Source organism: Ahaetulla prasina, chromosome 2 (assembly GCF_028640845.1).
Source record: "Ahaetulla prasina isolate Xishuangbanna chromosome 2, ASM2864084v1, whole genome shotgun sequence".
Classification (NCBI taxonomy): Eukaryota; Metazoa; Chordata; class Lepidosauria; order Squamata; family Colubridae; genus Ahaetulla; species Ahaetulla prasina.
In genome coordinates, this window is record NC_080540.1 from 77,886,912 (window position 1) to 77,900,281 (window position 13,370).

The window sequence follows — 13,370 nt, forward strand, 5'->3', positions numbered from 1 at the left end:
AGCTCAAATCTAAAAGTGCATTCGTATCTCCCAAGATAAATATTTTGCCTTCTTCCAATCCTTACACAGCTTCTCCAGGATTTTATCTCAGTCTTATGGCCCATAATTTCCACAAGATGATTGGATAATTACTTTAACTCTGTGTGCAGTTCTAGGTGTATGTAGAGATATAGATAGCCCTTGTTTAACAGCATATAGTAACCATTCAAGGTTAGAATAGTGATGAAAAAGTAACCTTGCAACCAATCCTCACATTTAAGACCTTTAGGTGCTGGAAAGGAATGAAAAGCTAAAATAAGTCATAAGCACCCTCACAGTATAATATATAGTATAGTATAGTATAGTATAGTATAGTATAGTATAGTATAGTATAGTATAGTATAGTATAATATAATAATATAATATAATATAATATAATATAATATAATATAATATAATATAATATAATATAATATAATATAATATAATATAATATAATATAATATAATATATAATATAATATAATATAATATAATATAATATAATATAATAATATATGAAAAATAGTATGATAATTTCATTGTAGTTTAAGGAGGAGAAACACCAACACTCAGTACATAGGAATAGCTCATAAATATGTGCCCGGAGCGTTAGGCATTCTTCCTGTTCTTAAAATGCAAAGCCAATTTTGAAGAGGATGGAATATTTAGATCAGATTGGGGTTAACTCTAGGGGTGACAATTTATTTTGTATCTTCTTGTATATTTGTGCTGGTTTTATATTTTTACTATGGTGAAATAACTAAATCAATAAAGAATTCTATTCTATTCTATTCTATTCTATTCTATTCTATTCTATTCTATTCTATTCTATTCTATTCTATTCTATTCTATTCTATTGTAATTCTAATTCATTTTCCATTCCATTCCAATGCCCACCTCTAAGCCTCAAAAGCAGGTAGACAGTGTCATTGTTTCTAATTTTGTAATAGGCAAGTGTCTTTCCATCTTCCAACTCTTTATCCTGGTAGGTCAGGCGTTGTTCATTTACCACTACTTGTATGCGGGCTTCAATCATCTTTTTCAGGCCCAGGACAGTTTCCCTGGAGCTCACTGTGTAGCTTTTGGTTCTGCTATTGAGGTCTTTTACAAAAATGTTCAGCATTTGTGATGTACTGTAAAGTAGCCAGAAGGTAGTATTAAAGAATATTCCATAATCTGCCAATCTTTTATCATTCTGCAAGGCTATATTTTCTTGCACAGTTTCCTCCAAATATAGCTCACAGATAAGCCCTTCTTTCCCAAACTTCTCCTTGACCCACTTGATAGATTCAAAAGGGCTGCATGATATAATTGCAGATGTTCCTGTATGGTGTTTCACTGTCACCTTAATGTCTCGGGTTGGCTAAAAGAAAAAGGTGAAACAATTGACCAAAACGTTAAACATCATTTATGAACATAACTGTTCTACCAGTATCATATAATAAATCAATAATGTATAATACCTATATACTGTGTTTCCCTGAAAATAAGACCCTGTCTTAGATTTTGTTTTGCCACCCAAAAAGACACTGGGTCTTATTTTCGGGGGATGCCATACACTGACTAACCTCACTTGCGTGAGTCACCCCCGGCCTCCTTTTCGCTGTCAGAGTCCTTCAGGAACTACTTCTTCTGCGGCTGGCAAGGCAGCCGATAACAGAACTCTGGATCGATCTGGAGCTTTGTTATCAGTTACAGACCTCCTCAGGAAAGCCTTACCGGCTGCAGAAGAAATGGGCTGGTAAGGCAGGTGTCAGGGTGTGCGAGGCCTGGCTACAACTGTCCAAAGGTAAGTAGTAGGGCAGCTCCACACACACCCATCCCCACCCTAGCTTAATTTTTACCCGTGCACTCTGGAGTGGGCGGAATCTTAATTAGGGCTTATTTTGGGGGTAGGGCTTATATTGGGCCCACATGTAAAAATCAAGCTAGGACTTACTTTCATGACAGGTTGTATTTTTGGGGAAACAGGGTATTATTTACAGGGTTTCTTTGTTGGTAACCTTCAATTAACAATCATAGCATAATGATTTTTGAGTCACAGTACCTAAAATCCCCAGAATGTGTATGAAAACCAGGACCCATTACTCCCATGGAATTGAAAGTTCCCAGATCTTCAGATCAGTTCTATTGGCAAAGTTCTGGCTGCTGCAGGTCCACCACAGTCAGCCATGGTCGCAGATTCATGATTTCCAACACTCCTTCCAGTTTCCCAATGGGGAATCTGGCAGGAGGTTGGAAATTGCTCCTGCTGCCGCTGCTACTTTCGACTACTTGTGGTCATTCTGTTTCTCTCTCCTGGTAGGTAAATTTTGATTTACTATTATTATTCTTATATCACACAGCACTACCCTTCTCTCAAAGGATGGCCCAACAGGTCATGGGTTGTCTAGTATTAAACACAACTATCAATTCTGAGCTTCCCTTAGGCATGAAAGCTGGCTGAGGACTTTGGGCCAGTCCCTTTCTCAGCACAACCCACTTTGCAGGATGGCAGGAGTATTAGGTATGTTTGCCTCCCTCCTTGAGTTAGATATTATTAAAAAGGTGGGATAAAATAATAATCATATATGATTATGTAAAATAGAAATAATTCTTGCATGAAAACAGGAACTGATAGGATCATAAAATAGACAAAGTAGTAGAAAATAAAGAGGCTAAAGTGCGCTGGGACTTTAGAATTCAAACAGACAGGCACCTGCCCCATAACCCAGACTTAACTATTGTTAGTAAGACAAAAAAGTCTGGATAATGTACATTGCAGTCAGAAGAGCAGCAGAAGAGAAGAGAAAGAACTGGAGAAAATCACAAAAACGACCTGCAAATAGAAGTTAAACAACTGTGGCAAAAGAAATCTAAAATAGTACTAATAGTAGGTGCAATCCCAAAACATATGGGGCATCACTTAAACTGCATTGGCATTGACAAAATCGCTATCAATCAATTGCAGAAAGCAGCTTGATTTGGAACAGCTTACATCCTGCAATGATAACTTTAACACTCTCAAACAACTTCTGCTGATCCCAGGTCCCTGCAAAGAACTCAATTCAACAGGTGGATTAAAGTGCCACATCCAGTCTACATCTCTGGCTGATTGTACAACCAACCATAATCATAATGTATGTTATTGATACATTGTAAAGAAACATTCTACAAGTTTTATCCTAAAGTAATGATATACAAACCATAAGATTGTCCTAGCTGTTTTTGTTGCCTGAAAAGGTTAGAATGCCTTCTCCTATCCAAATGCAGTTTAGGTCTTTACCTAGATTTGTCCATTCCAAAACACTGAACTTCTTGTAATCTTGCAAGTGTGTGTATGTATGTATGTATGTATGTATGTATGTATGTATCAGTGGTGGGTTGCCCCCAGTTCGGACCGGTTTGCAAGAACCGGTAGTAAAACCAGCAGGAGACTCCACCCACTGACCTGAACATCATCAGGAAGCTTCTGCGCATGTGCGGCCCCATTGCGAACCAGTAGTAAAGGTAAGTAAAACCCTGGTATGTATGTATGTATGTATAGGATCATTGCACCAGTGTATAACTCACTTCAGTTTCATGCTATGTAGTAACAACTTCACTGCGATGCAAAGTTTTTGAGATCTATATAGGGCTGCTTCTGTTCAATGAGGTATTCGTATCACTGGCTCAGTTCATTGACTAAAACGGAGTGGGGAATTACTTTTTTACAATGGCATGCTGTAAGTTGGATGGCTTCATTCATAAAATAAATAAATCCTGATCTGCACATGAAATGGAAATGGAAGTGAATCTCCCATGGCAATGACTTTGCCCCTGTGACTCCCACCCCATGAAGGATGTTCAGCATATCCTGTTGTATTGCAATTTCTATTTGAAGCTGTTTGATGTATTCATTTGGCCCCTCATAAAGGAATTCCCAGGGAGAGACAACCAATATGACATTTCCTATCTTTTAGGAGACCATAAGACCCACTGCTATCAATAACGTAGCCAAATTTTGCCCCACTGCTTCAAGAGCGAGGCAACAAACATTGTACAATAAAACTGCAATCCTTAGATACCTTTAAAATCTTTCCTCTGCTCTCCCATTTCTTTCCTCCTAATTATTTTAACATCTTTAAATTGCCATTTGTAATGTATATTTAATGTGTATGTATAGACCAGTGTTTCTCTACCTTTTCAACATTAAGAAGTCGACTTCAATTTGCAGAATTCCTAGGGAGTTGAAGTCCAGATATCTTAAAGGTACTAAGGTTGAGAAACACAGGTAGTTAGTGACTCTACCTGAAAACAGGGCTCATCTTGCCAATGTACAAGCGAAATTTAATGTGATTAAAAAAAAGTGGTTATCTATGTTGCTGAAAATGAATTCTCAGCAGCCTATTTTGAAACCTGCTGCATTTGTTCCTTTTTTTACACAAGGGAAAGTAACTCCAGAATGGATTATTTACCTGATTTTTCTATGAACATTTACCCTTTCACCCTCAAAGACTGAACAGAACACTAATTAAACTTTGCCTGTGAAGTTGCAGATACTTGTCAAATCCATAACTTTGCTTCACACCTGATTCCCCACCTGGAAGCAAGCAAGCAATAACCCTGAAGTGCTTCTCTTGGACCTGACTGATGAGAAAGTTGCTTATGGAAACTACTGTTTAGGTTGGATTTGTCCAAGGCTCTCAGGCTCAGCCATTATGGCCTAGCAAGATTGGGTCTCCAAACTTGGCAACTTTAAGACTTGTGGACTTCAGCTCCCAGGATTCAACAAACCACAGTTAAACGCAGAACTCTAATATGATGTAGTTATCCAGTTTAAAACTATGTTTGGTGGTTCAACTAGAGAAAGCCAATAAGAAACCCATTTCCTTTTAAAGACATTGAGATTTCAGAATCTTTGCATGATGTAAACATTATACAGACCTGAAATATCCCAAGACTTAGAAGTTATGATTTTTTTTAAAAAATTGCCTGTTAGAAAGAAAATGACATATGCACACTACCTGCACATTCCAGGGTTTGATAGGTTGCTCATCCTTCATGCAACAAGGCTGTCTCAGGCAATCAGAAGCTTTCTGGGCCAATAGACCCCAAGCTCCTGAGTTGGCTTTGGCAACATTTGCTGTCGGATCTGCTGGATCGATAATCACAGGGCTGCAATGCAAACGCATACTTTTTTTTAAAAAAAAATTACAAAATGTAACATACACTCGCAGGAGAAATGAAAAACTAATTATTACAAGAACTTAAAATATATGTTACTCCAGTGCAAGTGTGTGCCAAGTAGATTACACTTTTCAATATGTTGTTTTAATACGTTTTCCTTCCCTAATTTATACCAATCAAATAGTACTATGTACTATTGTACACAGTAACTACAGGGTAACTTAAATATGGCATTTAGAATTTAGACTTTTATGTTTGCTTCCGTTTACTGAATTTACAGCTATAGAGTCCTATGTCAAAAACTCCATAGTCTCTAGTGATAGGAAGAGAAGAAATTTCACCCTTCTGCGTCTTTCATTCACTTCCACTTAGAGATAGTGGGAAAGCAGTTCTCTCCAAGTGGAAAAGAGTAATAAGTATGTTTTTCTTGCCTCAAAATATTCAAGCAAAATGGAAGATTGCCAGAACATGTAAGCTAAATTTGTGCAATTAAGATTTAACAGGTAATTCAAGAGAAATACAATCTGATTATCACTGTACCCAACTGAATAAAAGCTTATATAAGAAAAGGCAACAAGAAAGAAGTAGTATCCTTACCGTGACTCCCTCAATTTTCCTTTCACATGGAGCCCCACTTTGGAATTATCAAGAGGGTAGTATTTAGTCCAAAAGAGGCAGAGATCCTGGTACCGTGTGATCAGTTTCATCACTGTGCAAAATCCTTCTGCTGTGTTGAATTGCTCGCCTCCTTCTGCTTCTTCCCAAGCATAAATTGTAAGCAATTCCAGGGCAAATTTGGGGGGAAATTTGGAGGATGTGCTGGATTGCTAGAAAAAAATATACTATCATCAGGCTGTTGTCTTTCTGAATGGGTAGGGTATTTTTTAAAAAAATAATCACTGCATTAAGCCCATTGGAGACTTACTACATTCAGTTATCTTGTCCTGAGCTTTGGCATAAAACAGCTTTGCTGCTGGTTGTTTGACACTAAATTTCAATAAACTTGGGAGAACTCTGATCCCTACACAAAGATCTTAAGACCTCACATACTTCACAAATTGCACACTCTTGTTGTAGCTGCCACTTTTCCATCATCCAATTTCAGTAGCTGGATTATTTCTTTCTGCACCAGCTTTCACCTCTTGGACCAGCTTCCCCCCCGCCACCCTTTTCAAGGTGTCTTCCTAAAAAAAGAATTGAATCTGAATCTAACTGGTCCTATCCCAATATTTTGAATACTACAGCATTGGCCCATTCTGGGTCTAGCCAACAGAATCCAAAGTCAGATGTGTTGGCTTTATATCTATCTCTATGGATATTTTCCCAGGACATCCAGACCCAAGGGAAAACTAGTATTGATATAGGGAATAGGAGAAACTAGTATTGATTCTTGACTTCCCTTTGAGGGAAGACAAATAGAGGGCCACAATAAAACCCAGTCCTTACCATTATTGTAGGGTTATGGCTTAATTGGTGGTAGGCCAGAAAAGTTGGACAAAGAGATAGGATGTCAAAGAAATGACTGGACAAACCACACCACACTGCCATTTGAACAGAAGTTGAACAATGTCAAGGCCAGTTTTGCAGGTGTGATCTAAGAAGCAAAGGTCATGGGGACTCCAGTATAGAACAGGGAGTGTCAATGCAAGCGCTAGAAGTATGGAATCTTGGAAATTGCAATTGGAACCCCCAGCCCTCATTTGTTAGTGAGTTCATTAAGGTGAAGACTCTTTGAATGTTTTGAGTCTCTTCTTCCCAATTTTTTTTTTTTTGCAGCCTGGACTGAGCAGTTGTTTATGAAATATGTAACAAATCTATCAAAATTTATTTATCTATCAAATTCATATGGAGAGATCTACTTCACACAAGGTTAGCCTGCAGGATGAAAAATAAAACCTACCATCAAAGTGTATTATAAAAAAAAATCACTTAAAACTATTAAGTAATTTAACATGCAAAGGAACATTGGTTGGTTGTTTCCTCCTGTTACTTTTCCAGCCTCCCCACCCCCACCTCATAACAGCTCACCTTCTTGATTTCCTTGTACCAGTGCTTGACCAGCCGTAGCAGATCCTTGAGCTTTGCTGGACAACGTTTCACAAAATTCCTCTGCAGCTCTGTGAAGGAAGTATTGAACTCCCCTGGCTGTCCGTTGGCTTCAATTAGTTCGATATAGACCTTCAGAGGTGGGACATACGTAAAGGTTATCTGACCTAGGATAGGAAAGGAAACAAAAGAAACCATATTAAGATTTTTGTGTGATATCATGCTGTGTTATCCCATTGTGAATTTTTAAGGGCCTCAACAACTGTTACGTCCATTGCCGTCTCCTCACTCTGGATCAGGGTCTCCAACCTTGGCAACTTTAAGTCTGGTGGACTTCAACTCCCAGAATTCCCCATCCATCTTTGCTGGCTGGGAAGCTCTGGATGACTCCATCCTGAAGCACAATGAGATTTGCGAGACTGATGTCAACCCTTCACAAAAGGCCAGTTTACAAAACAGATTCCACATGGAAACCAACATTACACTTAATTGAGATAGGCTATCATAACAAAACCTTGCAAGCCCGAGGCTTCCCATGCCGCTCTCTCTTATAGCCTAGGGATCCAGAGTGGCTTTTTAATATTGTCTCTCTTTCAAGAACTTAAGGAATCCTTCTGTTATTTTTGTTTATATAATATTTTCTGAATATTCAAGGTGGTCTCCCTGCTTTCTACACTATTAGAATAAGATGTTCTATTAGAATTGTTCAGTGGAATGCTAGCAAAGTGGGTCTGCCTCTGTCTTGGGTGGTGGGGAGGTATTTCATAATGTGTAGACTGCTACCAAGAAGGCATGAAGGCACCAAGAAGCATCCAAGAAGTACCCTATATATTTCACCTAGTTAGGGCAGGTTGATTCTACGTGGGACAGATGATCCAGCGGGAACATAAGGGCAAAAAACATGTACAGCTTTAAAAGCAGGAACTTGAATTAGGCTTGGAAGCATATTGGTCACTGATGGAGTCATATCAGCATATCTCAAAACCTATTTCCCATTATTAATAATCAATTCACTACATTTTGGACCAGTTAAAAATCTGAGTTTAAAGTCCCATGTAAACACCATTGTTGTTGTCTGACTATAGACAGTAATAAATTTCCATTGCAAGGGCCTCCTGATGCATACAGAACGTAAGGACCCATGATTGGTTCTCTATAGTCATGATGAAGGTTCCTATGCTCACCCTATCTCAGAATTAATAAGAAAGTGTTTAGATTCTTCACCTAAAGCATCATATGCTGGGAGGATGTCCACTTCTATCAACTCTGTCTTCTTTTTTGCCTGGATGTGGAGTTGGAGTGAGCGTGTTCCCTTCTTCCTCGGTGGAAAGACGTCAACTTTGAAAGCAATCGTCTGGATACACCTATTCAAATTCTTTTCAATGTCCTTGATCACACATTCACGCTTCTCTACTTGATCCTGGAAGTTGGAGAAGCAGCTAAGGAAGATAACCAGATCAACATCCGAACTCGTATCCAGAGTTGTTCCTTTTCCTGTAGAGCCAGCCTATATATATATATTATTATTATATATATATATTAAAAAAAGCAAATGTTCACTCTCTCATCATTTGGTCACTTAACACAGCAAATATCTCCCCGACTCTAGACAAAAGGAGAAACACCTGCACCCTAATTGTATAGAATAAACATGTTTTGCACTTTCCCTTCCTCTTGCGATAATTGAGTCCTTCACACCTTCATACCGGATAAAAACGACCGGATCATTTGACTGGATCAATCCATAGTTTGGCCAATACCTATCATTAGAATATGGTTAATGTCGAGTTTCAGGGTCACTGCATATAATGTAACAAGGAGGCCTCTTTCACATTCTTTTCAACAAATCGTGTTCTTGTTCCCATCCATCTCTCCCTCTGAACCAGCATTCATGTCAATTCCTGAGGGTCTATCAAGGACATGGCCACACTGGCATGAAGTCTGGCATTTATTTCCTAACTTCAGCACTCACATTTATTAAGGCAGGCTATATACATATTTGAACTCACAGTCTGGAAAGAGGGCTTGGAACTTGCTACCCTTAACTAAGTTGGCACAATGGTCTAAAAAGAGCCAGTGCCACTCTATCTGAGACGTTACCTTACTAAGAGTTGGGTTAGTTAGACCAAGCAAAGCTCACCTTTATTGTCTTGATCACGCTGGCATCCATGTACAGGTCACACTTTTCTCTCAGGAAAGAACAAATCCTGTTGACAGCATCACAGACGTTGTCTTGAAACTCCCTGCTGGGATGGAGGTTCGTACCAATATATTCATCAAGTCTTTTAGATGGGGTGGAATACAGCTTCATTCTCTCTGTCTGGTACTCCATTTGTGCCTACAGGGATGAGCCACCCGACTCTATTTATCTTATTGCCTCTCTCTGATGTCACCACAGAAGCTCTTAAGGTGGACTGGACTGTGCACAGTACAGTCAGGTTTCTCAGGCATGTAGTTTCAAATAACGTATATAAAAGCTGAATTGAAATAAAAAATAATTTCGATATTGTGAAATTAATGTATGGAAAGCAGCAACAGAGTATTTTGTATCTGCATAAGACAAAAAAAATACTTGTCTATGTTGGAAAAACCTCCACCCTGCATGGTAACTATTATAAAAGATACTGGAATCCTTTTAACATAACAAAATGTGCAAAATAACTTTTTACTTACTGTCCTTGCTAATCGAAGTTCTCTAAATCTACGTACATACCAACTTTTGGAGGGTCCTAAAAGTATTTTCACAGACTACCTTCAAAGTCCGAGGTCGGAGACAATTTCAAGGCGTAGAGGTTTCGTTTTTCGACGTTCGAAACTAAAGTGCAGGAAACGAAAGTGCTGGTGAACGGAGGAGGGGAGGGGGTCGGGGCGTGTGTGAAAGTCCGGGAATCTTCCAAGCGAGGATTGGTGTAACACTCACAACAGCTGGAGTCTTGTCTCCAGACATAACCTCTCCGTTTTCTTTTATTCATATCCTTTACATGTATTTATAATTATGTTTACACTTGTAGCTGTCATAAAATACATGTTTGACGAAATAAATAAATAAATACATAGAAATAAACTAAAAAAGGAGTGCCAAGCAAACTAGTTAATGTCGCTGGGATTTTCAGGAACAAACAACCCCTATCGCGATTAGAGTCACTCCCTGTGTTTGAAACCGAAACTTAGAAACGGCGCGTCAATTCCTAGCGGATTGCAGCGCCCCCACCCACCCACTCCCGTCTGCCCCCATTCAAGGAAAGGAACCAAGTTGCTCAGCCTAACCTCTGCAGTTAGTCGGCAAGCGAACTTTGCCAGCTCAAAATCTGCTGGATCCACTGGTTCCCGTTTGCGGCATGGTATGCTACAAGGACTGCAGCCGTGCGCCCTTCCCTTCCCTTCCCATCGCTGGGTGTATCTTTCATTTTATAAATTAGATGCCCCCCGGCTGGCTTTTGAATTAAATAGGATCTTGAGATCCGTTCTGCAGTTAAGTGGTGGAGGAAATGAAAGGCTTCGATTCTTACCCCGGGCTAGAATAAGGAAATCCGCGAAGCCAACGGGTTGGGGGCGATTTTCAGTGCCCTTGAAACGCTCCGCTCCCTAGCAGATACCTAAGAGAACAGAACTGGCCGGGTGAATCGAAGGGAACGCCTCACAGGGTCTCTAGAGTAGGCACCGATTGGCCTGGTACGTGTAGACTATGTACAAAACACCAGAGGCTGATCTCAGATAGGATACCCTGAGATATTAGATGTTATTTCTCTCATCAGACTCTCAATTTCAATTCCTAGTGGTAGGAACAAGAATGAAATATATATGAAATAATTCTCATAAAAACGAATTAAATTGTGGAAAAGTCTTAATTCCATATATCTGGCTCCAGCAATGTCTTTGCCTATTTTTGAAATGTCTCTTGGACAAAACACATCATGCAATAAATGTGAGGCTGAACCCTGTGGGCGAGTTTCCAATGTGACTATACAAAACAGCTTAACATTACAAAGCAAAATATAGGTTGGACAACTCTTCCTCCTGAGACAGTTTTCCTTGGCAAAACTGGTGTCATTCTCCTTCCTTCCATTTCATTTATAAAAGTTGGCCAGATGGGTGACTGAACTTCTCTACCCATGCAGGACCATGTGGTACTGGAAAAATCTTATCACATGATGGACCTCTGTCTTGGCTGGCACCTCCTTTCTGCTCCTTGGTCCAGTTTCCATTGCCTGGTGAAGCCACCACATTCTGCTTGGTGCCAGGATCTGACCTCAGTATTTAGAGCGGAGTCCAAAGGCATTTCAAAATCCCTCCGAAATTACAGTCCTGAGGAAGGGGAAATCTTCGCAATAATATCTCAAGGACAGCAAGGGAAAAATGTCCTGGGACATCTTTTCTTACAATTTAGTTGAAGTCTAAAAAGCCACCGGGGTTGCAGAACCTTGAAGAGATGATGTGTGTGTGTGTGTGTGTGTGTGTGTGTGTGTACAGGACATTCAAGAACAAGTTTTGGACACTTCAATTTTCCCTTTAAAAAGATGAAATGACAACTAATTTTTATAAAATTGAATGAGAACTGGTAGAAAAAAAATCATGGCATTATGAAATGGACAGTGGTTTGTTTTTGTTTTTTCCTGGAACACAATTCCAGAAACTCAAGTTTTTTCCTTGTAAGGCCACAAGGACTGCAACAGTGTTGAAACAGGTTTATTTTTCTTTTCACCTGTCTCTTCATCCATCTTCACAACCACCTTAGTCACTAATGTAACTCTTCTAGGGTTATAATTCTTCAGAATCTGAGATTAGGATTTTTTAAAAAGATGATCCAGGAGCCATGAGGATTAAGGGAGATATTTTCCCAAATCACTAAGAAAATGGTATTTCTGAATTGTGTTTGACATTAGCAGTAAAGAACTGCAGTTATATAGTATTATTATTTAACACAATAACAATTCTTGGAATCATTTCTATTTTCAAAATACATTTAAGTTCTATTAGCAGTTTGTGTCTCATCATTTAAAGCAGGGTGTAGAGTGGATGGTCACTAAGATGGCCATCCTGGTCCATCTCATAATTCTATTAAAACTTGCTTCAGTGATAGAGTCAAGTGATTATGGGACACCACCCTTGACGCTCCATTGAACATCAGCATAACAACTATATTTTTAGCTGTTTTATTCTCTCTTTTCTACATACGTATACTTTCGTTCATGCCTGGGTGGTATGGGGGAAGGTTCAGCTGAAGTTCATGTCTCACACCTGTGACAACAGCCCATCCCATCATGCCATATAACTTTTCATGTTATACAAATGCTTTTGTGTATAAAAGAGGAAGAATGGAATCGTGTGACACGCTTGCTCAATAAACCTGTGTGAACACGCTCGCTTGCTCACACACTGGTAACCATCTCTCGAGTCTTGTGTGCAATTATTAAAATCCAACAGCAGGGGTGTCAAACTCAAGGCCCCAGGGCTGGATTTGGCCCGAAGGGTGCTTAGATCTGGCCCGCCGGGTCACCCTGGAAACAGCGAAGGACCAGCCTGCGGTGCCTCTGCCAGTGAAAACGGAGTTCAGGAGGGCCACTTGTTCTGTTTTCACTGGCAAAGGGTTGCAGGAGGTTGTGTAGCTGAAAACTGAGCTTGGAGCCCATTTTTGCTGGCAGAGGGCCTAGGCCACCACAGGTGCCCCTGATATGAGTAGAGTTGGCCATGCCCACCCTAGCCCTCTGAGGTCAAACACAGCCCTGATGTGGCCCTTAATGAAATTGAGCTTGACACCCGTGATTGAAAGCATTATTATAATGCTTTAGTAAGGTAAAGGTTCCCCTTGCACATATGTGCTAGTCGTTCCTGACTCTAGGGGGCGGTGCTCATATCCGTTTCAAAGCTGAAGAGCCAGCACTGTCTGAAGACGTCTCCATGATCATGTGGCTGGCATGAGTCAACGCCAAAGGCGCACGGAACGCTGTAACCTTCCCACCAAAGGTGGTCCCTATTTTTCTACTTGCATTTTTTACGTGCTTTCGAACTGCTAGATTGGCAGAAGCTGGGACAAGTAACGGGAGCTCACCCTGTTACGTGGCACTAGGGATTTGAACCACCGAACTGCCGACCTTTTGATCGACAAGCTCAGCGTCTCTTACCCACTGAGTACCATGTCCCATTATAATGCTTTAC

General features: G+C 39.9%; 1 protein-coding gene across 4 annotated transcripts; it reads right to left on the bottom strand.

Moving 5' to 3' along the window:
* Window positions 1-519: 519 nt before the first annotated feature.
* On the bottom strand, window positions 520-10,934 carry LOC131190814 (2'-5'-oligoadenylate synthase 1-like). Of its 4 annotated transcripts, none has more exons than XM_058168235.1 (8): window positions 10,724-10,934; window positions 9,928-10,029; window positions 9,355-9,691; window positions 8,439-8,721; window positions 7,197-7,381; window positions 5,766-5,995; window positions 5,006-5,156; window positions 520-1,383 (listed from the first exon to the last, which is right to left on the bottom strand). In XM_058168235.1, exons 3-8 carry the CDS (start codon window positions 9,544-9,546, stop codon window positions 874-876), a joined length of 1,551 nt encoding a protein of 516 aa, XP_058024218.1. In that variant the 5' UTR covers window positions 9,547-9,691; window positions 9,928-10,029; window positions 10,724-10,934; the 3' UTR covers window positions 520-873. The 4 variants fall into 4 exon arrangements, with proteins under 4 accessions (XP_058024218.1, XP_058024216.1, XP_058024219.1 ...); XM_058168233.1 differs by having other exon boundaries at window positions 9,888-10,029; XM_058168236.1 differs by lacking the exon at window positions 10,724-10,934 and having other exon boundaries at window positions 9,928-10,398.
* Between the last annotated feature and the right edge of the window lie 2,436 nt (window positions 10,935-13,370).